Source organism: Juglans microcarpa x Juglans regia, chromosome 3S, assembly GCF_004785595.1.
Source record: "Juglans microcarpa x Juglans regia isolate MS1-56 chromosome 3S, Jm3101_v1.0, whole genome shotgun sequence".
Classification (NCBI taxonomy): Eukaryota; Viridiplantae; Streptophyta; class Magnoliopsida; order Fagales; family Juglandaceae; genus Juglans; species Juglans microcarpa x Juglans regia.
Genome location: NC_054599.1, coordinates 27,387,832 through 27,409,709, shown reverse-complemented (window position 1 = coordinate 27,409,709; position 21,878 = coordinate 27,387,832). Strand labels below are relative to the sequence as shown.

Genomic DNA, 21,878 nt, shown 5'->3' with positions numbered 1-21,878 from the left:
CAGCTATCGATATGCTAAGATTATGATATTTGAAATTCAAATTTTGAATTTTAAAAGAAAACTAGTAGAATAAAGTTTTTTGTAAGTAAATGTAATACTACTCATCCAAGTCATTTAAGCAAATCTCACAAATCTTTTACATCTCTTTTAGAACAAACTAGTTGAAGACGTGTGCTATGTGTATGAATTATTAAAGGCACGTGTTGTAAACCAAAAGACTAGTAATTTGAGATTAAAACTACCAACTTAATTAGGGTTTTAATAATTTGAAGTTTTCTTCTTTTAAAATCATATCTAAGGAGAGAGTGAATAATGTGGCTAAACAGGATCAAAACTTTTGTGCTTCGAGAATCATATGTTGTGACCGAGAAGCAAGTTGTGATATTTAGCCTTGGCTCATGCTTGATATGTTAACTTGAAGGAGGTTTTAAGAGGTAGAGTAGACAAGAGGAGAAAGATCTGATTTCACCAACATTCCTCTGGAATGTTTACCAAAAAATCCAACATGCTTGCAGATTTCGCAACAAACAGACTTCAAGATATAATAACATCTCAACTTAGATGATCAAGGAATTGATTAAAGTTGTAAATATACATTGGAACTTTGTGATGCTTCACTTCAGCGCAGGTCAGGTATAATATATACTAAGGATGTACAAAATTATGTTCATGGGGAGGCCAATAAATCCCTTCCCTTGTGCAAGGGAGAGGAGCAGGTTGTGCAATGTAGGTGGGACAATGCTGTCCTGGCATCAACACTGAGAAGTCAGATGCATACGATGCAGAAACCTGTTACAAAACTCACCAAAATTATTTATACGTATGTATGTATGTATGTATGTATGTAAATTCCAATCAACCTCAAACTACTGCCTCATTTTCGAACATATTTCCAAATTATGATTCGTGACAACTAACCCCCTAAACCAAAATTTTGTTACGAGTTCTCTCCATGTCAGATTGGACTATTAAATTGAAAAACATTTGATAGAGGTGGAAAGACTAGACTGTAAATTCTCCTTTTCTGACTGTGATCTAGGAAACTTACAGGAATGACAGCATTCTTAAATACTTCACAAGAAACTGATTGGAGAATTTGTTTGGAGTAAAAAGGCCTTGATTCTCTTGAAGCAAAATGATAAGACCATTACTCGAAACAAGATACTTAGACCATCTTGATGATCTCATTTGCCATTGTGTTTGTTTCTACGCCAAAATCAGAAAGGAAAGGTTGATATCCATTTTCTTCGTATTCGTAGCTATCTATCCAATGGGAGAGCATAGAAGATATGGATATCTTCCAATGACAAGTAGTTTGATTGAACAATAGGAGAACTAATGCTATCTTGGCACTAGAAAAGCCAGAATTTATTTCATAAACTGCTAAATAGAACTAATTAATTCAAGGATTATTTAGAAAAGAGAAAAAATGCAGGCAATGCAACAAGACCTATTGGACTATGGATATATCATGAAAGAAAAGCCAACATAAAACGGCTTTGCATAAAAATTCATTGAAAGCATGACGGGATAGAGATAGACTCACTCTTTCTTTGCGAAGTTTCTCTACAGGTCTGGATTCAGGAGAGTCGTCGGCCAGACTTTCAGGTGAAGAAAAAGGACCTGGCCTGAACAGATGTTCAAAAATGGCCATGATAAGAAACATTGATATCAAGATAGCAGTGGCAACAAAACCAAAAGAAATGGCATTCATGGATGTTCCAAAGCTTTTCCATGAAGCTTCCTGATTCCCTCCAGTTTGAGATGGGCTTGGGTCTGAACTTGTGTATATGTTCCATGGCTTTGATCTTTCAGAGCCAAATTCAGTCATAGTTTTACCGTGCTAGAATATCTGTTTCTTCTTCTCTCCTCTTTTGAAGAGGGCCAAAGGGGGCAGGAAATACAGCTAAGGAGCTAAATTGTTCGGACTGAAGCTAATTCAATCATGGCTGCAACTGTTGATTCTTTGATAAAAGTATCTTTGCTCATATGCAAATAGTCACTAGCCCTGAAACAAATGATAAAGCAAAAATATCAAGATTGACAGTGGAAAAAAAAAAAAAAATCAGAGAGAGATATCACATATGCTGGACAGAATTTCTAATCAAGAAGCAGAGAACCTTTAAGCATTTGTTATAAGAGATCACTCCAATGTCCCAATAAAATATAGAAATTTTCATATTAATTTCCACTTTTTTAAGTACATAATTCATTATCGGACAATTTAAAACAACAACATTTCCCACAACAGTAGCTGCTTTCACAAAATGATGATTCCAATGTAAATGATGCAATCTAGCGAAACACTTGGGCTCACATTAACGCTTTGGGATTAGGTTGATCTCTGTTCATGTCAAAATGCAATGTAGAAAAAAAATATAGCAGGATTTATTTTCATGCAATGATAAAATTGTTATCAGATGAGGAGGATGATTAAAATGAATTATAATAGAAGTTGCAGAAGATCAGAAAGTTTAATTGATTCCAAATAACAATAACTTTGAAAAGTACCATTTGCTCTACTTATCCCCAGTTTATTGTTCCAAGATGCTATGAACTGCGAGAGTACAATGGCAACTGATGTAACAGACTAATAAACTTGAATGGAGAGTATGAGGATCTAGCTTTAAATTCATCGGAAGCAAGAAATGAATAGCCAATGGAAGGTAGACAAGAATACTTCTGAGACAATGGATTACTTAGCAAGAGTTTGCATCAAGATCCTTGATGGTAGTATTCTTTTGTTGCAATGACGAGTGGATTCACATATCACAACCCTTGCTGCAATGCAAGCTAACCTGTTAGTAGAAAGGAAGCCTCAAATTTTGGTCCTGTGACAAAAGAGTGGCCATTATTTTAGCCGACTCTATAGCTTACCTGCCAAGACATCCACACTTCTCAATGCATTATTTAGAGAATGCAGTTCAACCCAGCTAGCTTTATACCCAATAGAAAATGTAAAGACAAAGTTATATGATAATCCCAGTGGCACTTCTCTTTTTTCGTTTTGATGTTCATGACCCTGATGCCTAACTTAATGAATACTATACCTTGTCTGAAGAAACAAACTTAAAGAAATCAAAAGAATGGACCTTACTGTCTACGGAGCCAAAACAAGGTTGGCCTATTAGCGCTTTTAAAAGTAGCCACCTTTAGGTGCTAAATTTTGTTGAGGTGGTAATTTCCAGCCCAAACCAATCAACCAACATTAACCCATCTGGCTCTTGGTAGGGACTAATTTATGTGATGATTTTTAAACCTGCTCAATAATGAACAACACTTGTAAATAAATAGGGAAAACATTATTATATGCATTATTACTTTTTTAACAAAAAAATTTATGGTTATAATTATCTCTAAGTGGATTTTAATACATTTTATAAGGTACACACGACGTGGGTAATGTTAGTGTTAAAGGTCTCGTTTATAGCATTAGGGCCTGGCCAATTCATATCCAACTTAGCCATTCAGTTGTAATCATGGGAAAGGTGGCAGTATCTCACATAATCTCATAGAATCTACCACGAGAAAAGAAGCCACAAGGAAAGAAAAAGCCGCTACATAATGTTTAGACTAGGATAATCTCAAAGGCTGATGGAAGGTATATACAGATCAGTGTAGACTAATATAGAATTCCTCGACAGTGGCACTCAATAGGTATTGGATTGATCCCTACACATGGAATTAGGTATTGTATTGATCCTTACACATCTGACAACAAGAAGAAATCAGCAATTCAAGAAAGAAAACATAGAATAATTATGAGAGAGAGAGAGAGAGAGAATAATGTAAGACGCCTTACAGCTATGCAGTAACAGAACAGCCATCATTCAAGAGAAGAAAGAAATGGGTCTGCGGAGAAAGAACGTGGATAGAAAAGGGTTTGGTATAGACCACATTTATTCTCTTACTCCTTTTAAAATAACCTGTTCAGAGGAATACTTTTGTCAGAAACACTAAAGCCAGCAACTGCACTATTTGCGAAACTAAATTTCTAGCAAATTAACAATTAAACGCATGCTGCCTCTCTCTGTCTCTCACTCACACACACACACACTCTGGCCAGCATTTCCAATAAGCCGGAATCCTTTACCATAAAAATCTGAGTAATTTAATAAAGAAACGGGCAATAATTACAATATGAATGATTAAAACCACCCTATAGGGAGAAAGAGAGAGAGGCTCCTTGCCTAAAATGCATCGAGTAAGATTCTTTATTCAACAAGACAATCACCGTGTCTCAGAATGATATGAAAGCTCATCTTGAACTACCCCGAAAAGAGTTACTTCTTAATGTCTGAAAGAAACATCATTTTCATCCAAGAATCATTTCATGTTACAGAACCCGTGTCTTTCTTCTATCGATCTTAGTATCGAGCGAGGAAAATAACTCAAGTCCATAATGCTAAATTGATACCCTACATAGCCACCGCAACTAGAAAGAATACAACACCAAAAAGAAATTTCCAAAGCCACAAAAAAAAAAAAAATACAGATAAAATTGAGACTCTTCCTTCACGGCCTCAACTAAAGGATAAAAGGCAAACTCCAAATTCACTTCAAAAGGAGCATCTAAGAACATGCTCTGTAATAACAAGAATGCATTTACAAGATATATGAACCTGTATTTATTTTCAATTTCGCATAAACAATACCCATTTCATACAAAAGGGTCCCCTCAAAAAAGATGATTGTTCCCCATTTCCATGTAAGACATTTTCTAAAAGAGAAGGGCCCCATGACAAGAAAGCACGCTAAAGAAGAGGTTGAAAATAGATTTGATTGAAGCATATATTTCTCCTTTCTCTTTTCTTTTTTTAACCCAAGTCTCCACCCCAAGCAACCTTTTACTTTCCCAACAATTTAGCAAGCAAATTTCTCAGAGTTTCAAGCAAATTTAGTAAGCAAGTTGATGATATTGCATGGAAAAAAAATGGTAGCAGTACTAAAACTCCATGCTTTTCTTACCTCTTTACCACGTTCATGGCTTTGCCTTCTCCCTTTTTGGCTCACTTACGAGTGACCCTTCACTTTTTATGCATGTGCCCCCCCTCCCTCTCTTCTCTCTTCTCTCTCTCTCTCTCTCTGCTGGAAAAAATGATGGTTGTGGTTGAATAAAAGAAAATTGACAAGTTTAGACATAATTAATTATAGTTTTTCTTAAACCAAATAAGAAAGAAATAGAAGATATTGGCTAATATAGCAATGATTACGGTAAATATATAGTTCTCCGATGATCTCAAGTACTCTTTTTTCCAGTCTTGGTGCTCATTTGGAAAAGTGAATTCGAGTGCCCGTGAACATGTGTTGTCTGTCATATTTGGGTGTTGGTTTTTATGGGGTCCCATTCAGAATACGAAAATCTGTCACAGATTGTGATGCGCCGAACCAGTTTGATTTTAATGATTTTTACAAATTTTACGTAATAAATAATTTAATTTTTTTAAATTACAAAACACTAATAATATTAAAAGAATATATTTTAATAATATTTTATTTAATTTTTAACTTTTATTTCAACTCATTATTTAAGTTGGACAAAAAGATAAATAAATAAATAAAAAGAAAATGATACTCCACCGATCAGTAATTTTTTTCTTAAAACATTTGTGTATTATTTTTTAGTATTTTTTTTTTTTAAATTACTAATACAAATAATTTTTTTTAAAAAAAAAAACATTATCTATACTTCATTTGGTGCCATCCTTGAGGTAGCCAGGATGTCACGTGAGTCCTACAATAGCTTGGAGGAAGATATCATGCCTGTTCAGTCCTTGGTTTCTTACCTGAACGAGATTTTCGGATTTAGATGTTTTAAATTTGAACCTTACAATGTAAAGTAAAAGAGACATAAATATGCGAGATTTATGTATCTGACATATTCACACTCCTTAAGCTCTAGACTTTGAACCTTACAATATCTGACATCTGAACCTGAAGCTCTAGACTTCGGCAGAGTACGATCTTTTGGAGAAATGATAGTTGTTAATGCCTTTCTTTAGTTGTTTTTACCTAAATAATCATCAATGATAACTCCTGATTTTTTTTTCTTTGTTGAAGAAGTTGGAAACAATTCTTCGAATTTATCTAAAAAGATATAAAGAACTCAGATTCAAGGTTTATCCATCACCTGAGCTAATATGGGAGCCAACCAATGTTCTCAAGGCATCATTGTAAAAAAGGGCAGACCAAGTAGCATCATTAGCTTAATATCCATAATAATTGCTGATAGGGGTGGCAAAAAGCAAACTCATCGACTCCCAGACATCATAGTCACAAAATCCCAATGCCTATAAGAGTTCAAAACAACGGTCAAAGCCTACAGAAACTCATAATTTATGAATAAAGGGTAAATAGATCTCTTTCTATTAGCCAGAAAATCAAGCCTTGACCCGCCCATAGAACTTGTCCTTCTCCTGAGTTGTCTGGAACCGACCATGCCCAGATTTGGAGGATGTATCGATAAACTTTAGCTTAATCTCCTCCATGGCAAGCCTAGACGTCTGCTTCAAGAGCGACTGCCTCAAGGTGACCACACGCTTCTTGGGGCCAACACAGCAGCCCTTTATCAGCAGATAGTCCTCCTTCACAACACCATAGTGGGGGAACCCTCCAATTGGTGTAATATCCTTCTCAGTCCTAAAAAGAAAATACGAAGACTAGATGTCACTAGAAGGGACGACCCAAATTGTCACTAGGAGGAACATGGAGCCAACAGCCATCAAGAAAAATATATAAATATATTGAAGGTCAGAACAAAATTTGGGCAGAGATTCTTTAAAATTGGATTTTGATATTTCAAGGAAAGATGAGAAAAACCAATAGCCAACCTGTCAAACTCAGTCATGGCCAAGTGAGATTCTTGGCCTGCCTTCCCAAGCCTGTAAACTTTCTTGTTCATCTCGGTACGGTGATGGTAACCATTCTGTCCAGCCCTGGCAACCGTAAATGAAACCCTAGCAGGATGCCAAGCACCGATACAGGCTACTTTACGAAGCCCACGGTGGGTCTTACGGGGCAGACGGGTGACACCCCAACGGGTCACAACACCCTCATAACCTTTCCCCTTGGTCACTCCAATTATGTCAATCATCTCATCTTTCTGGAAAACAGCATCAACTGGAATCTGCTTCTCAAAGAAGCCATAAGCATAATCAACCTTCTGGGCAACAGTTCCACCATTCACCTGGATCTCCATCAAATTAGCTTTCTTCTGCTTCAGTCCCTTCATTTTTCTTATCTAAAAAATCAAACATAAGAAAGGAAAGACAATGCATCCATGAGGTTGACTTTGATAATTTGCATGTAAATACTACTGAAAACAGAATAACTGGAGCTCATAATGGTAGCGTGTGGACTGTAAATGCCAAGGGGAAAAGATCGATTGCAATTTAACCGCATAAAATCAAATGAAAGAAATCCATCAACATCCAGAAACAAAAAGAACAAATATATAGGAGACTTATTTCTGAATGAGGTATCTACATGCGAATTGCATCAATGGAAAATAGGAGTAATTATTACGTACTTCCGAAGTGTGGACACGTGGTACTCCCACTGTATCATAGGATAAGTCAATTAAAATCAATGCTTAGATAGACAATTTTGATTACATGGCATATGTGCTAGGATGGGAGTACCACATTATCCAAACTCCAAGAGTACCTAATAATTCTTCGGAAAATAGAGATTAGTCAGATTAAGCCACTTGAGTCAAAGATTGTTTGAGACATCAACAGATGAGGAAAAAAAAAATGTACCTGTGTATGAGCCAAAGCACGAATCACAGTGCAGTACTTCTTCATTTTCTCCAACTGTGCCTGAATGTCTTTTTTACCATCTTCAGTTTCATACTTCTTGGAATACTTGATGAAAGCTTTCTTCTTGGACTTGCACCAGTTCTTGTAGAATCTCCTCTTAACCTCCTCACTAAGATGCTGGGCCCAAATGGTGCTTAGAGAACGAAGACCACGTGGTGTTCTGACATAACCAACAACACCAACTACAACCATGGGTGGTGTTTCTACAACAGTTACTGCTTCACACGTTTCCTTCTTGTGTAGCTCTGGGGAGAAAGGCATTCTTAAATGACTTTTTTCCACAAGAATAAATTGATCTTTTGACATTAGGAGATAAACTAATAAAATGACTCGGGTCTGAGTTTACAAGTAAAATAGATACGAAACATAAGCAAGATAGGAGCGCAGGAATTTTTACTTGAAACGAAAGATAAAGAAAGCAAGCTACAATACAATGCAGATCATTAATGAAACAAAAAGCAATTCTAAAGAAAACAAATATATGCTATTATTTTGAAATATGTTTGATGAAATTCTTAGTTAGTCTCAAGTTGCTCACCTCACAGACAAATTAAACATGGAGAACCAGCAAAATTCTAGACAGCAAAAACATGATATTTTGTCTGCTCAAAGTTTGACTGGAGTTTCAAAGCATTTCCAGTATACAAAACAAAGTTAAGAAAGTGAAAAGAAAATTGGAAATAAAGATCTAAATATTATCATAGGTTTACATTTACTACATTGTCTCTACTGAAGTCTTAGTGGAATAAACACATTCTCCTTCTATTCTAGTAGAATCAAACAAACAACAGGGAAACTCACTAGATCCCGGTTTTTCAACTTCTCTGACAATATGAGTCATTCCAGCTTTGTAGCCTAGGAAAGCAGTCAATCTGCAAGGTTTAGTTGGATCATCTTTGGGGAAGGCCTTCACTGCAAAGAAACCAAAGGGCAATCAATTATTAGAACCCAATGGCATAGCTATTGACAACTCTGCAATGAAATGGAAAATTGGGACCAGGATTATGTACTGGAAATGTAACATCCTGATTATTTGCCTGCAAGAGAGCCACAACTAAACGAAACACAAACTTTGGCTTAAAGTATACAAGTGTCATTATCAACAATTTGCCACCTTAAGGACTCAAGGGACTAGAAATTATGAAGAAATGGTTAATTTCAGGTTGCAAGCAATGTTAGAAGATATTTAATCCCCCAATGAAAAAACTCATTCAGAACAGCAACAAGGACAAAATTCCCACAATATTTTGACACCTAATAACTTCCAAATTTCATAAGTGGATCAATGGAGTAACGCATCAAATGAACACAAATTATATCTTGAATATCAAAGAAAACCTTTTCCTCTGTGGCGGGAGGCTCGTTTCCTTGGAAGAAAACCCAAAGAACCGTGTCTTGGATGTTCAAACTTGCGATGAGACATGATTTCTTTTTGGTATTACTATCTGCAAAGCTCAAGAAACTCAATTATATATTTTCCAACAAAACAAAATTCAATCTATCACAAAAGGTCAAATAAAAATGATCGCACATGTGGATAAATTAATCTAGTTGGGACCAACTTAAAAAAACTAAGGATAAGAACTCCTCCAAACAAAATCTTCAGAAATGAATAAAAATAAATCATTTCTAAACTGAAAATAATCCAAACTTTTATATACAGAAAAAAAAAAATCAAGCTTCTTTTGTTGCTTAACAATTCCAGAGTTCCAAAACTAAAGGCATGGAGTCACATTTGGTAGTTAAAGTAATATTTTTTCATTGCACCAGTTAACACACCTAAGTATATAGATCCCCTACAGATGCAAACACATGATATTACCACAAGCTCCGCAGATGAGTATAAAAACTCCCCAACCAAAGGCCTATGGCATTAGAATATGCCAATTCTCGGGCTCATTGGTGTTTCTTTCCAAATTCCCACTGTAGGGTTTTGGCAAAAAGAACCCCTTTGAGACTCCAGCCTTGATTATTCAACGAGATCTTTTAGGGGTAGTCTTCAAATACACATCATGGAGATGAGAAATATCACTATGCCCACAACATGAGGGGCACCCAAAAACACAAATTCACTAACACCAATAAACCTTAATATAAGAGCACAAAAGAAATTGTTATACACATATGCGGTATACATACATGACCGCATATAAATGCTTGTATACGCTTAATTACACACACTCGCATATACTAATTCACATATATGTTGATGGAGATTTATTTCCACGTGAGAGAATAAAATCATCAAATTTACACACTGACCTAAAGAATTTTCAATACAAACAACATGCGACTAAATAGTTCTTTTATTTTTCAGAATGGAATTTACATCTGAGAAATATAAATATATAAAACGCACAGAAACTCAAAAGTCAGACACAAATGAGCACAGATCGACAAACGAACAAAGTTACCAAATAGATCGACGAAAAAGGGAAATGAGCGAGGAGGGGGAGTAGGGAAAGGTGGCACCGGCTTTGCTCTGATACAGTAACACTAGGGTTTAAAGCTCCTGGTTTTATAGAGGTTTTGAGAGGGAGGATCAGGACTTTGTGTAGATATGAGCTGGAATGGGCCGGGCTGGCTCAAAGGAAGTGCAGTTTTAAGTGTTGGTATTTGGGCTGGGTTTAAAGAGCATCCAAAGACTTAAGATGTTCGTGGGCTCATCACAGCTATGGGGTTAGGTTTTGGCCCAGTTAATAACAATTAAAGTCTCACAGGCTCGCAAAACAAACGAATACTCGGCATATCGTAGTAGTACGTATCTGAACTTTTCTTCTTTTCGTCCATAAATAAGTTATCGGTGTGAATTTTTCCCATAAATAAAAGTATATATTAATCAATTAATCTATTAATTCAATTAATGTAAAAATTCACAAATATACGTATGTGTTAACGAAGTAATGATCTTATAAATTCTGTGCCACCACTCTTAAATGACAATATATGTATGTATGTAGAAAATGGGTTGAATTTGTTTAATGAAGTCATATCAACCTGCATAAAATTATGTTTTGATCCTTATTTGCTTGAAAAACCAAAGGGTATTGGGAAGCAAATTAAAACTGAAAACCTTATAAATTAATTACTTTAGATTAATTAATTAATTAATTAGAAAGCGATAGTAGACATGATATGACATGACCGGACTTGTTCGCTCGATCGATCGACATGAGTGATAATGATTATTATTATTATTATTATTATTATTATTTGGGTCAAGAAGTCAGCATATGGGGATCATTGACCATGAGCAAGCTAGGACATGATGTGGGTCTTGCATGCAGATTCTGCAAGACGCGGGAAAAAAGATTACTTTGGATTGATTATATCTATATATATGTATTGATCCCCTAAATCTCCCAATTATATATGCACTATACTAAACGAGCATGGATTCCAGCTTGACACGTAGGATATTATATATATATATATATATATATCATGTGGAGATCATGCATGATATATAAAGAAGATCAATATTGGTGAATATATATATATATATATATATATATATATAATGATGATAGGCTATATATATATATATATATATATATATGATGAGCGACAATGATATCCACAAGACATGCACGAACAAGTGGACATAGAAACCCATCCAGATATGAGTTGGGTTTCCACTGTTAGATATATTTTTTAATGTCCCACGTGACACGTGTATGACTTTTAGTCTCATGTTAAAATGAAGTTATCTGATATAATCTCTAGAATATTGGTTGATACGATTAGAGAGGTAATTTCTTTTTTTTTCTCCATATTTTGATGGGAAGTGGAGTGATGGTTACTAAACCATTGGCTGTTACTAAAAGGAGATAGGTCCTCTCTCTACCCATTTAAGAAGTATTGTATGGTTTCCATCATTTATAAGTAAATGTGACTTTTCATTTAGAGAAAGGGTCAAGTGAGAGAAACTTATCTCCCGAAAAATTTCACATTTTCAGATCAAGCATTAATTGAAGAAATCGCTATGGATTCCGATATGTTATATATTTATGTTTGTGAAAATCATGATAGTCAAGATCTTGGAATTTACAAAGCATTAAGTTTTACGCTTAATTTTATTTACATCCGTGGCCATATGTATATATATACACGTATGTATATATGTATGTGTATGTATATATAAATATGTATAATATATATCACTAATGACCACATGCATATTATATATACCGGTCTCTTATTATAATTTAAGGTATAATTGCATGATTATCAGCTATATATATCTATTATATATCCAGTTCAATTATAACTAATTACTCTGACCTTGAATATATTCATGAATTACCAGATTCAACTGACAGTACTTGTACGTGTTTCCCTTTTTTGGGTAATTAATTATATATTCTTCAGGAAGCTGATCAATTAATCCAAGTAATTTACTGATCAGGGAGTTGATCATCACGTTCAACATACGTGCGTACACCCCAATGATCTTATCCAAGAATAATATTTTAGAGAACCTATATATATATATATATAGATCATATATGCAAACCCATTAATGCATTAATGAGAAACTAGCTAGCTAGCCAGCTAAGATATCATCATGTCATGTGTACTCGCGTATGCCTTTAAATTAATTAAATTAAAGGATCATCCATTTCAAATAAAATCTTTTGACCGATGGATACAACTTTTCCACCTCAGCATGCATTATGTTAAATTAAAACGTAAAGATCAGATCATCATATATCGACATGAATCCACTAACTTAACCCACTGATGATCAATATTAAATTCCCCTTTTTTCCTACACTAATTATATATGGTAAATTAATATTTTATTCCTCCTTATATGCTGTGACCCAGATCAGAAAAAGAAAAAACAAAAAAGAAAGAAGTAAAGTGTGTGATCAGTATGCATACACTATATATATGAGTATGAGTAAGGATATACACCACACTCTCATCTTATTTTGATCAGACTAAGTAGTATGTGGCATATTTATTATCATTAGATAATAAAAAAATATGTAATATATGATCACTTAATGGTGATAAATGTGTCACATCATACTTAATAAAATGAAAATAAGATAATAGTATTGTGTATAGAATTTTCATATATATATATATATATACATGTATGGTAGTCGCCTTGGTGATCTCATGCAGTACTATTTCAGCACACTAGCTTGTGAGGGAAAAAAATATTCCTTGCAGTTACAGCATGATCTCTAATTGGGTCATGAATGGATCAATTTCAATCTATATATTTTTTTAACAAATCCTCACTTTCGCATAATTTAAATATATAAGTTTTATGTAGTACTGGTCAAGATTTATGAACGTCGCTTTTATATATGCTTTTGACAAAATCATAATATATATATATATATAGCGGTGTTGGAATTCCATTAGATTGTCAGATTTTTTGTGTGCTTTTGGGTCTCGTGCATGTGAAAGACACAGACCTCAAACAAATAAATTTTCGCGCGGGTGTTGGCTATTGGGGTGTCTTAATATTAATTAATAAAGCTGAAACAAAAGGTAGAATTATTAGTAATGAGAGTTTTAAAACCAAACGAAGACAAAACCTCACGTACTTGAGAGGTGGTTTCTTTTGCATGTATTTTGAGAAGAATATCCTACTCCACTAATGAATTATTCCCCTGCAACATCCAATATTAATTATACAGCACTAGTTAGAAAAGTGTGTCATACTCCTATATAATCTTCCTAGCTAGCTAGGAGATACTGGTCTTGGAGGTATTTACATTAATGAAATTCAAGGTAATATTTAGATTTCAATATATATATTATAAACAAATTAAGCATTTGCATAATATGAGGTTCGATTTGTTGACTGCATGCATGCATGATTCTATTAATCACATGTCTAAAGATCATCTATCCCCACTCACCTAATTAAATGTCTGTCTTTTATATCTGTTGATGTTGGTGGCCAGAGTTGGACAAACCTTGACACACATAGACCATACGTAAGAAATTAATAGCCTTAATTTAATTAAGTCCCAGTACAACACCCATCTCACAAATCATGCCATGCAAAAGGTTGATAACTGGTTGTGTGTGTGTGCGCGCGCGCGCGAGAGAGAGAGAGAGGGAGAGAGAGACCCCACCTTTTCTCCTGCAACAGTTGTGGTACTTTGGACTGATATAATGAACAATATTCAAAGTGGGGGGTACCGGCCATGGAAGAATCTTAAAACTCGAAGGGAGAAAATAATAATTGAGAGGAAAGTCAGCAACATATATGTCTTGGAGCATTGTATATTTTGGGTGCGATTCTAATGAGAGCATGAACTAGTCACTGCTATGATACATACAGTAGCTAGCTAGGGAGCATTTTTCAATCAGCGCGGTGTGAGCTGGTCGCTTTGTCGAGTAGTTTGTGCACACAGTACTTGAATCAAGAGGCTAACTTCAACATCAATCTTATAATTGTACTACAGAGTGAAACACTCACTTCTTTCTATATCAATTAAAGGTGTCACTTTTGATGGTGAATAATATATGCATGCATGGTGGTATATATTACACAGCACGTAGTACTAGTTATGCTTGGTTTCTTCATTCAAATGATCGTTTGAACTGAAACTTGCCGGCCAATCATATACGTATAGCACAGATCAAAAAGAAAACTGATCGCTTCCATTAATCCTGTCTCTTTTCTCCCACGGACATCAGGAAATGCGGAATAGTGATGTGTACGTGGTGCTTACTCTTAATATATAGTAATTGGTGGGGCTCTTCTAGTTTTACTTAATTTGGAGCCTAATAATACAAGTCCTCCTAAACCAACCCCACGTACCGCTCCCCCGGCCCTTTTCCCTTTTCCTTTTAATTTTTTTTTTTTAATTTTGTTTTATCTTTATAAACGGATGGATGAGAATAAGGACCGACCATGGCCACCATCTTATAAAGACGCTTCCTTTGGCCTTTAAGTAAGTCAAGCCAGCCATCTTTTGAAGGAAAGCTATTTGGGGCATTGCCAAAGGTGTTCAAAGGTTTCAAGCGTGACTGCGGCCTGAATATCAGCTTTCTCTTTGATCTATAGCTGGACTCATTAATTCTTGGCGTTCATACCATGCAATGTTAATTGGATAATAATTTTGTTTTTTCCATTCTGGGCGTTCATACTAAGAAAAGATATACTTTAACCACAAAGTGATTGCACAAAAACAATCTTACAAACTGATGTAGTTTTATGTGGTTTGTCAAATTGTAAAGTTACTTTTACTATAAAATAGATCTAACGGATTAAATGAAATCATGTCAATTTGTGAGATTATTTTTATATAATTTTTTTTATAAATATAACAGCACTACCAGATGAGCTGCCAGCACTGCAATATGAATTGCCACGTAAACTAAGCCTAACTAACTGATCAAGTACTGCGGCCTTTCCGCCAATAGAGAAGTTCCCTCTTTGGACTTTACCTACAATACATATAACAGTACTCCTCAAGTAGTGCTATTACTAAGCTAAACAGTTTACCATCTGAGGGGTTTCCAGCGCAGGATAGAGCCAGACTGCAGACAGTGACCCTTCAAAATGGCAGGCCTACCCCTCAATAACACGGATAGAGACACCTCAAAAGTGCACTCCTTGCCCGAGTCACTTGCCAAGAGGGCATCGAGCATATGTGGAGCCAAACCACTATTCTATGACAAAGTCCACATGAGAGAGAGGGAGGGAGGGAGGGGGGGTGGTCATGTTAATACAAGAGCGCTCTTTCCCATGTATGGGGGAGGGGGGCATGAATTTTTCTTTTGAGGGAGAGATAAAGGTTGTGAATGAGTTGAATGAGTTCAGGTCAATACAAGAGCACTCTTTTCCATGCGAGGAAGAGGTCATGGATTTTTCTTGTGTTTCTTTTGAAGTGGAAGATCATAGCAGATTATCTATGCTTTTACTTTTCAGCCCCTCTCTTTAAGACTATTCCATCTTCTAATAAAGCTCTCAAAATATGCCGCATTACATTGAGACTTGTCCCGGTCCTGTAGGCACGGAAGGTGAAGGAATAAAGTTGAAGAAAGAAAAGCTTCCACTGGTTCCTTCTTCCAAGCAACCCTTATTCAATCCAACACAATTATATATTGATCATTCAACACCATGGTAATGATATATTAATAATCATCATCTTTTACTTCTTACAACCTCTGTTTGTTGCAGGCACAAGTTTCCGACTCAAGATTTAAAAAAGGAGGAATGAGAAACTCTAGGCAGTAGAAATATGCCGGCCCCTCTTTTTCCCGCGTACGTAGGATGAAAAATAAACTGTGTGAACATGAATATATATATATATATATATATACCTAAGCATACACAAACTGTGGAGAAATGATTGGACCATTTGATGAGGGAGGCATGTGATTATGACAGTGAGTCATATATAGACGACTACCGATGTAGGGTATATCATAATGTTTTTTCATAGGCCCTCCATGCATATAATCAAGATGCTCATATGCTTTTCATGCGTATAATAATACTATATGTCATGACAAAGATTACAATATTATTGTTAGCTCCATTACTGCTGCTTAGATCTTCTCTTCACTATATCAATATGTCGTTTTGATTATAATACTAAGTTCTTCCAAATAATTGATAATGATTCTTATTTTTTTTCAACTCTGTTATTCGAAATGATGTTATATGGGAAGGGGGAAGCTAACCATTTTTGCAAGCTCTGCCTTAGACTAGGAAGAATTTATTCTGATCTTGCCTGCCAGTGAATCATGCCCTTTTATTACTACCCAAAAGAAAAGGAATGATGCTCTGTTTTCAAATGCATTTTCCAGTGAATCAAGCCTGCTAGAACGTATTGATTGACTTAAGGAGCCCACTCTTCTGCACCATAAGTTTAATCATGATTTAGGCTCAAGTTTTCTGCAAAATTGATTGTTTCAGGTAGTAAGAAGGCAGCATGCAAAATAAAGCTGAGATTTGAGTCACATTCTGGGGCAATACACAAAATGGTATTATATATATATATATATGTATATAATAGGGGTAACATCGATTACTTTTCTTTCTTTTTTCTCTATTCCGCATCATTTATTCATTGGAAAATAAGGACTGCATGATAGTCATTGCACAAAAGCATCAGGACATTTGAGCCATTCTGAATGATGGAAAGTGCAATTCCATTATCTCTCTCATTCAAATCAATAAAGAGCATCCTTTAATTAAAGCTAAAGGGCATTCTTGTCATATGAATAAAGAAAGAGAGCGCCCAACATTACTTTTCTCCCTCTATAATCTGGACTTTAAATTTCTGTTATCCAACGGCTTTTCTACTTTACTTTAATTTACTTGAAAAAAATTGAACGATCCCTCCTCTCCCATTCGTTTTCTTCAGCTTTTCTTTCTCTCCCATTAGCTTTTCTTATCAAAGAGAAACACAGATAGGAACCAAACCATTGCCAGCAGAATGTCATCTTCTTATCATCTTCTCCAGTCCTCTCAAATAAAGGAAAAGGAAAAGAAAAGAGAAGAGAGAAAAGAAGAGGCATAGCTTCTTCCATGTATTCGAAGGTTCCTTCTGGGAAGATGTTTGATTCCTTAATCCCATACTCACACCCAGCTTCTCCGATTCCCATTGCCTTCTCTTCCTTTTCAATAAATCCTCTTTTTTCCCAAGCGCTTAAATCTTGTCCTCTTTGCTTCAAGCATATCAAAACTCAATCTTCTTGAAGACATTCTGAAAAAAATATGGTCCCTTTCATTGTTGTGGCACTTTTCTCTCTTCTTGGTACATCTACCGCTTCTTCCTTAGCTAGTGATTTCCAAGTCTTAGTCACACTTAAAAAAGGATTCGAGTTTTCTGACTCCGTTCTGAGTGCTTGGAATTCTTCGAATCCTAGCTCAGTTTGTTCTTGGGCTGAAATTCAATGCTCAAGGGGACGTGTTATTTCATTAGACTTGACAGATATGAATCTGTATGGCTCTGTGTCATCTCTGATTTGGAAACTTGACCGGCTTACCAACCTCTCTCTTGCTGGAAATAACTTCACAGGTACCATTGAGATTGCAAATTTGGACAGTCTTCGTTGGCTAAATATCTCAAACAATCGGTTTAATGGCGGCTTGGATTGGAACTACTCGAGCATTGCCAACTTGGAAGTGTTTGATGCTTATAACAACAACTTCACTGCCTTTCTTCCGCTTGGGATTTTGAGCTTGAAGGACCTCCGGCACTTGGATCTTGGAGGCAATTTTTTCTTTGGCAGAATCCCAGAAAGCTATGGAAATCTTGCAGGCTTGGAGTATCTTTCGCTTGCTGGCAACGATCTTCACGGAGAAATCCCAGGCGAGTTGGGCAATCTCACTAACTTGAGAGAGATGTACCTAGGCTATTTCAATGTATTTGAAGGTGGGATCCCAGTGGAGTTTGGTAACTTGGCGAATCTGGTTCACATGGATTTTTCTAGCTGTGAATTGGATGGGCCAATTCCAAGCGAGCTGGGGAATTTGAAGGCGCTCGACACTCTCTACTTGCATAGCAATCTGCTTTCGGGTTCAATTCCAAAGCAGTTAGGCAACTTGACAAACCTGGTGAACCTAGATCTTTCCAACAATGCACTGACAGGTGAAATCCCGCCGGAGTTTGTCAATCTTAAACAGCTCAAGCTTTTTAATCTGTTCATGAACAGACTACATGGGTCTATACCGGAGTACGTCGCCGACTTTCCAAATTTGGAAACTCTTGAACTGTGGATGAACAACTTCACCAGTGTGATTCCCGAGAATCTCGGCCAAAATGGAAAGCTTCAAGTGCTCGATTTATCCACAAACAAGCTCACTGGTACAATCCCTCTGAACTTGTGTTTTTCAAATCAACTCAGAATACTAATTCTCTTAAAAAACTTCCTCTTTGGGCCGATTCCTGAAGGACTGGGGACATGTTCAAGCCTCACGAGAGTGAGACTGAGCAACAATTACTTGAATGGTAGCATTCCAAATGGGTTCCTATACTTGCCTCAGCTAAATTTTGTGGAATTGCAAAACAACTACCTATCAGGAACCTTTGCAGAGAATGCTAATAGTTCCTCAAAGCCCGCTAAGTTAGGCCAACTTAATTTGTCAAACAATCTCCTGTCTGGTCCTTTACCCTATTCATTTTCAAATTTCTCTTCCATCCAAATCCTCTCACTTAGTGGAAACCAATTCTCTGGTCCAATCCCATCTTCTGTAGGACTCCTTCAGGTAGTAAAACTGGACTTGAGTCGAAATTCACTCTCCGCTTCAATCCCACCCGAAATTGGAAATTGTTACCATTTGACATACCTCGACCTGAGTCAGAACAACCTCTCTGGCTCACTCCCACCAGAGATTTCCAACATCCGTATACTGAGTTACCTAAACTTGTCCAGAAACCACTTGAACCAAACAATACCCAGATCAATCGGAGCAATGAAAAGCCTCACAAACGCCGATTTCTCCTTCAATGATTTCTCCGGTAAATTACCGGAATTTGGCCAATTCACCTGCTTTAACGCTTCCTCTTTCGCGGGTAATTCTCAACTTTGCGGTTCCCTACTAAACAATCCTTGCAACTTCACTGCAATCACAAACACACCCAGTAAAGCCTCTGCAGATTTCAAGCTGGTATTCGCTCTTGGCCTTTTGATATGCTCTCTAGTATTCGCTGCTGCTGCCATGATCAAGGCCAAGTCATGGAAGAGAAATGGTCCGGATTCATGGAAGTTGACCGCATTCCAAAAGGTCGAATTCAAGGTATCTGACATCCTCCAATGCGTGAAAGACGGCAATGTGATTGGAAGAGGCGGAGCTGGGATTGTTTACCACGGAAAAATGCCCAATGGGGTCGAGATCGCGGTCAAAAAGCTTCTTGGGTTTGGCTCAAACAGCCATGACCATGGCTTTCGAGCTGAAATTCAAACACTAGGAAACATTAGGCATCGAAACATTGTGAGACTGCTGGCATTCTGTTCCAACAAGGAGACTAATCTCCTCGTTTACGAGTACATGAGAAACGGGAGCTTGGGGGAGGCACTGCACGGCAAAAAAGGCGCATTCTTGGGTTGGAATTTGAGGTATAAAGTGGCAATTGAAGCAGCCAAAGGCCTATCCTATCTTCACCATGATTGTTCACCACTGATCGTTCACCGGGATGTGAAATCCAATAACATTTTGTTGGATTCGACCTTTGAAGCACACGTCGCCGATTTCGGGCTCGCCAAGTACTTGATCGACGGCGGCGCGTCGGAATGCATGTCAGCAATTGCAGGGTCTTACGGCTACATTGCGCCTGGTACGTGCCGTTTTTGCTCTCCGATTGTTATATGTCAAACCTTATATTTTTGTGAATTGTCGAACTGTCAAGTCTCTGCAATCTGCATACATATATATATATATATAATAATATTATTATATGTATATCCGTTAGAAGATTATAGTATTCATCCTTTCTAGCTTAGGAATATCCTGATGTATGCGCGTACACCACTAGGGTATCTATGGAAACCAAATACCCAAAATCTCAAGTTCAATTAGAGGCGGAGACGAGAAAGAGGAGCCATTAAGAATTTTTAGGGGTACCAAACTGCCGACTCTTCATTCTGTGCCGAGAGGGAGGGGTTGTGGGGACACACTCAGCTTACTCTAATATGAGTACCTGACACGTCAATCTCTGACACACACAACAACAATGATATTATAAGTGTGAGTGTGCCTCCTGCTGAGTCCGCCCTGACAGTGATGCTTTACGTAACAGAGCGTCGAGTGGCGTGAAAGGTGACCGACATGCAACCACGTTAGCACGACGTGTTTGTTTTGTTTTAGATTTCTTTCAGATTTTGGAGTCATCTTGTCGGGTAGTTTTTTGGTCTTAAGTGGAAAGTCTTCCCACTCCCATTCTCTCTTTTGGCCTGCTCTGTTCTCTTTTGGCAAGTTGAATCTCCTTTTGTCTTACACCTAGTATGTTCTCTTTTTCTTTTCTGTAAACTTGAGATTATGTCGTTGATTTTTTAATAACTTTTTCATTATGGAGTGTGATGGTTGACTGTCCTTAGAATCTTAGGTTGGTTTGAATTTAGAAAATGTTTTATCTTTATCTTATTTTATTATTATAAATTTTTTAAATTCTTATATAAAATATAATAAATAATTCAATTTTTTTAAATTTTAAAAAAATAATAATAGTAAAAAATAATATTTTTTTAACTTTCATCTCTCATTTAAAATCATCTCATTTTTTTCTCTAAATCTAAACCAGCCCTTAGACAATATTTTTATTTTTCTAAATCCAAAGACATATCGTCTTATTGGTTACCAAATATCAATAAATGAATGAATGATTTTCTTTCTTCGGCTTAGTTTTAATATATTAAAATGGACTATATATGCTGGGCTGGGCCTCAAAACCTCAACCCAATTTGTTTAATTATGTTGTACGTACGTGAAAATCTGACATTGTCTTCGTCTTGTTTATTTTGCAGAATATGCATACACATTAAGGGTCGATGAGAAGAGCGATGTATATAGTTTTGGAGTTGTTCTCCTGGAGCTCCTCACGGGGCATCGGCCAGTGGGAGATTTCGGCGAAGGAGTGGATATTGTACAATGGACCAAAAGGGTAACAAGGTGTCGAAAGGAAGAGGCCATGGGCATTGTTGATCCCAAGTTAAAAATGTTGGCCAAAGACGAAGTAATGCACTTGTTCTTTCTTGCAATGCTATGTACCCAAGAAAATAGCATTGAACGTCCCACCATGAGAGAGGTGGTACAAATGCTATCAGATCATGAGTTCCCTCGTCACTCATTGGACTACCAATCTTCATCGTCTTCCATTGATGTTCCTCATCAACAAACAAAGAAACAAGACAAAGACAAAGATTGCCCCAAGTTCAAGCAAGATCTTTGATTTTTTTTTTTTTTTAATTCTAAAGTTCAAGTGGTGTATTGAATTGGGATTTTATTCTCTGTACGTATTATATTATTATAGTTGTATGAATTTTACACATGGTGTTTTATTTGATTGCAGCCAATTTGTATACCTGCAGGAGCACATTCGTATAAGATAGGTATTATTTTATGAACTT

General features: G+C 36.4%; 3 protein-coding genes and 1 long non-coding RNA gene across 7 annotated transcripts; 1 reads left to right on the top strand and 3 right to left on the bottom strand.

Moving 5' to 3' along the window:
• Nucleotides 1-540: 540 nt before the first annotated feature.
• Nucleotides 541-2,008, bottom strand: LOC121257212. Its single transcript, XM_041158147.1, has 2 exons — nucleotides 1,547-2,008; nucleotides 541-789 (listed from the first exon to the last, which is right to left on the bottom strand). Exons 1-2 carry the CDS (start codon nucleotides 1,829-1,831, stop codon nucleotides 646-648), a joined length of 429 nt encoding a protein of 142 aa, XP_041014081.1. The 5' UTR covers nucleotides 1,832-2,008; the 3' UTR covers nucleotides 541-645.
• A 698-nt stretch (nucleotides 2,009-2,706) lies between these two features.
• Nucleotides 2,707-5,526, bottom strand: LOC121257213. Of its 3 annotated transcripts, none has more exons than XR_005939174.1 (3): nucleotides 4,969-5,526; nucleotides 3,803-3,926; nucleotides 2,707-3,259 (listed from the first exon to the last, which is right to left on the bottom strand). It is a non-coding gene; the product is annotated as an uncharacterized LOC121257213 (long non-coding RNA). The 3 variants fall into 3 exon arrangements; XR_005939176.1 differs by lacking the exon at nucleotides 4,969-5,526 and adding an exon at nucleotides 4,623-4,962; XR_005939175.1 differs by lacking the exon at nucleotides 4,969-5,526 and adding an exon at nucleotides 4,058-4,184.
• Nucleotides 5,527-6,179: 653 nt separating this feature from the next.
• LOC121257210 (60S ribosomal protein L3-2) lies at nucleotides 6,180-10,332 on the bottom strand. Of its 2 annotated transcripts, none has more exons than XM_041158145.1 (6): nucleotides 10,266-10,332; nucleotides 9,159-9,267; nucleotides 8,622-8,732; nucleotides 7,761-8,065; nucleotides 6,831-7,240; nucleotides 6,180-6,639 (listed from the first exon to the last, which is right to left on the bottom strand). In XM_041158145.1, exons 2-6 carry the CDS (start codon nucleotides 9,241-9,243, stop codon nucleotides 6,381-6,383), a joined length of 1,170 nt encoding a protein of 389 aa, XP_041014079.1. In that variant the 5' UTR covers nucleotides 9,244-9,267; nucleotides 10,266-10,332; the 3' UTR covers nucleotides 6,180-6,380. The 2 variants fall into 2 exon arrangements, with proteins under 2 accessions (XP_041014079.1, XP_041014080.1); XM_041158146.1 differs by having other exon boundaries at nucleotides 9,159-9,273; nucleotides 10,211-10,330.
• Nucleotides 10,333-17,081: 6,749 nt separating this feature from the next.
• LOC121257207 (leucine-rich repeat receptor-like serine/threonine-protein kinase BAM3) lies at nucleotides 17,082-21,809 on the top strand. The gene is made up of 2 exons (XM_041158141.1): nucleotides 17,082-20,089; nucleotides 21,276-21,809. Exons 1-2 carry the CDS (start codon nucleotides 17,527-17,529, stop codon nucleotides 21,698-21,700), a joined length of 2,988 nt encoding a protein of 995 aa, XP_041014075.1. The 5' UTR covers nucleotides 17,082-17,526; the 3' UTR covers nucleotides 21,701-21,809.
• Nucleotides 21,810-21,878: the final 69 nt, after the last annotated feature.

What these genes read in the sequence shown, in the direction of transcription:
- LOC121257212 (XM_041158147.1), bottom strand. Translation starts at nt 1,831, where the DNA reads ATGACTGAATTTGGCTCTGAAAGATCAAAGCCATGGAACATATACACA. An exon ending in AGAAACTTCGCAAAGAAAGA is followed by an intron (nt 790 to 1,546) that starts GTGAGTCTATCT and finishes GTTTTGTAACAG; the next exon opens with GTTTCTGCATCGTATGCATC.
- LOC121257210 (XM_041158145.1), bottom strand. Translation starts at nt 9,243, where the DNA reads ATGTCTCATCGCAAGTTTGAACATCCAAGACACGGTTCTTTGGGTTTT. An exon ending in CTCCCGCCACAGAGGAAAAG is followed by an intron (nt 8,733 to 9,158) that starts GTTTTCTTTGAT and finishes GTTTCTTTGCAG; the next exon opens with TGAAGGCCTTCCCCAAAGAT. An exon ending in AGTTGAAAAACCGGGATCTA is followed by an intron (nt 8,066 to 8,621) that starts GTGAGTTTCCCT and finishes CTTTCTCCCCAG; the next exon opens with AGCTACACAAGAAGGAAACG.
- LOC121257207 (XM_041158141.1), top strand. Translation starts at nt 17,527, where the DNA reads ATGGTCCCTTTCATTGTTGTGGCACTTTTCTCTCTTCTTGGTACATCT. An exon ending in TTACGGCTACATTGCGCCTG is followed by an intron (nt 20,090 to 21,275) that starts GTACGTGCCGTT and finishes TTTATTTTGCAG; the next exon opens with AATATGCATACACATTAAGG.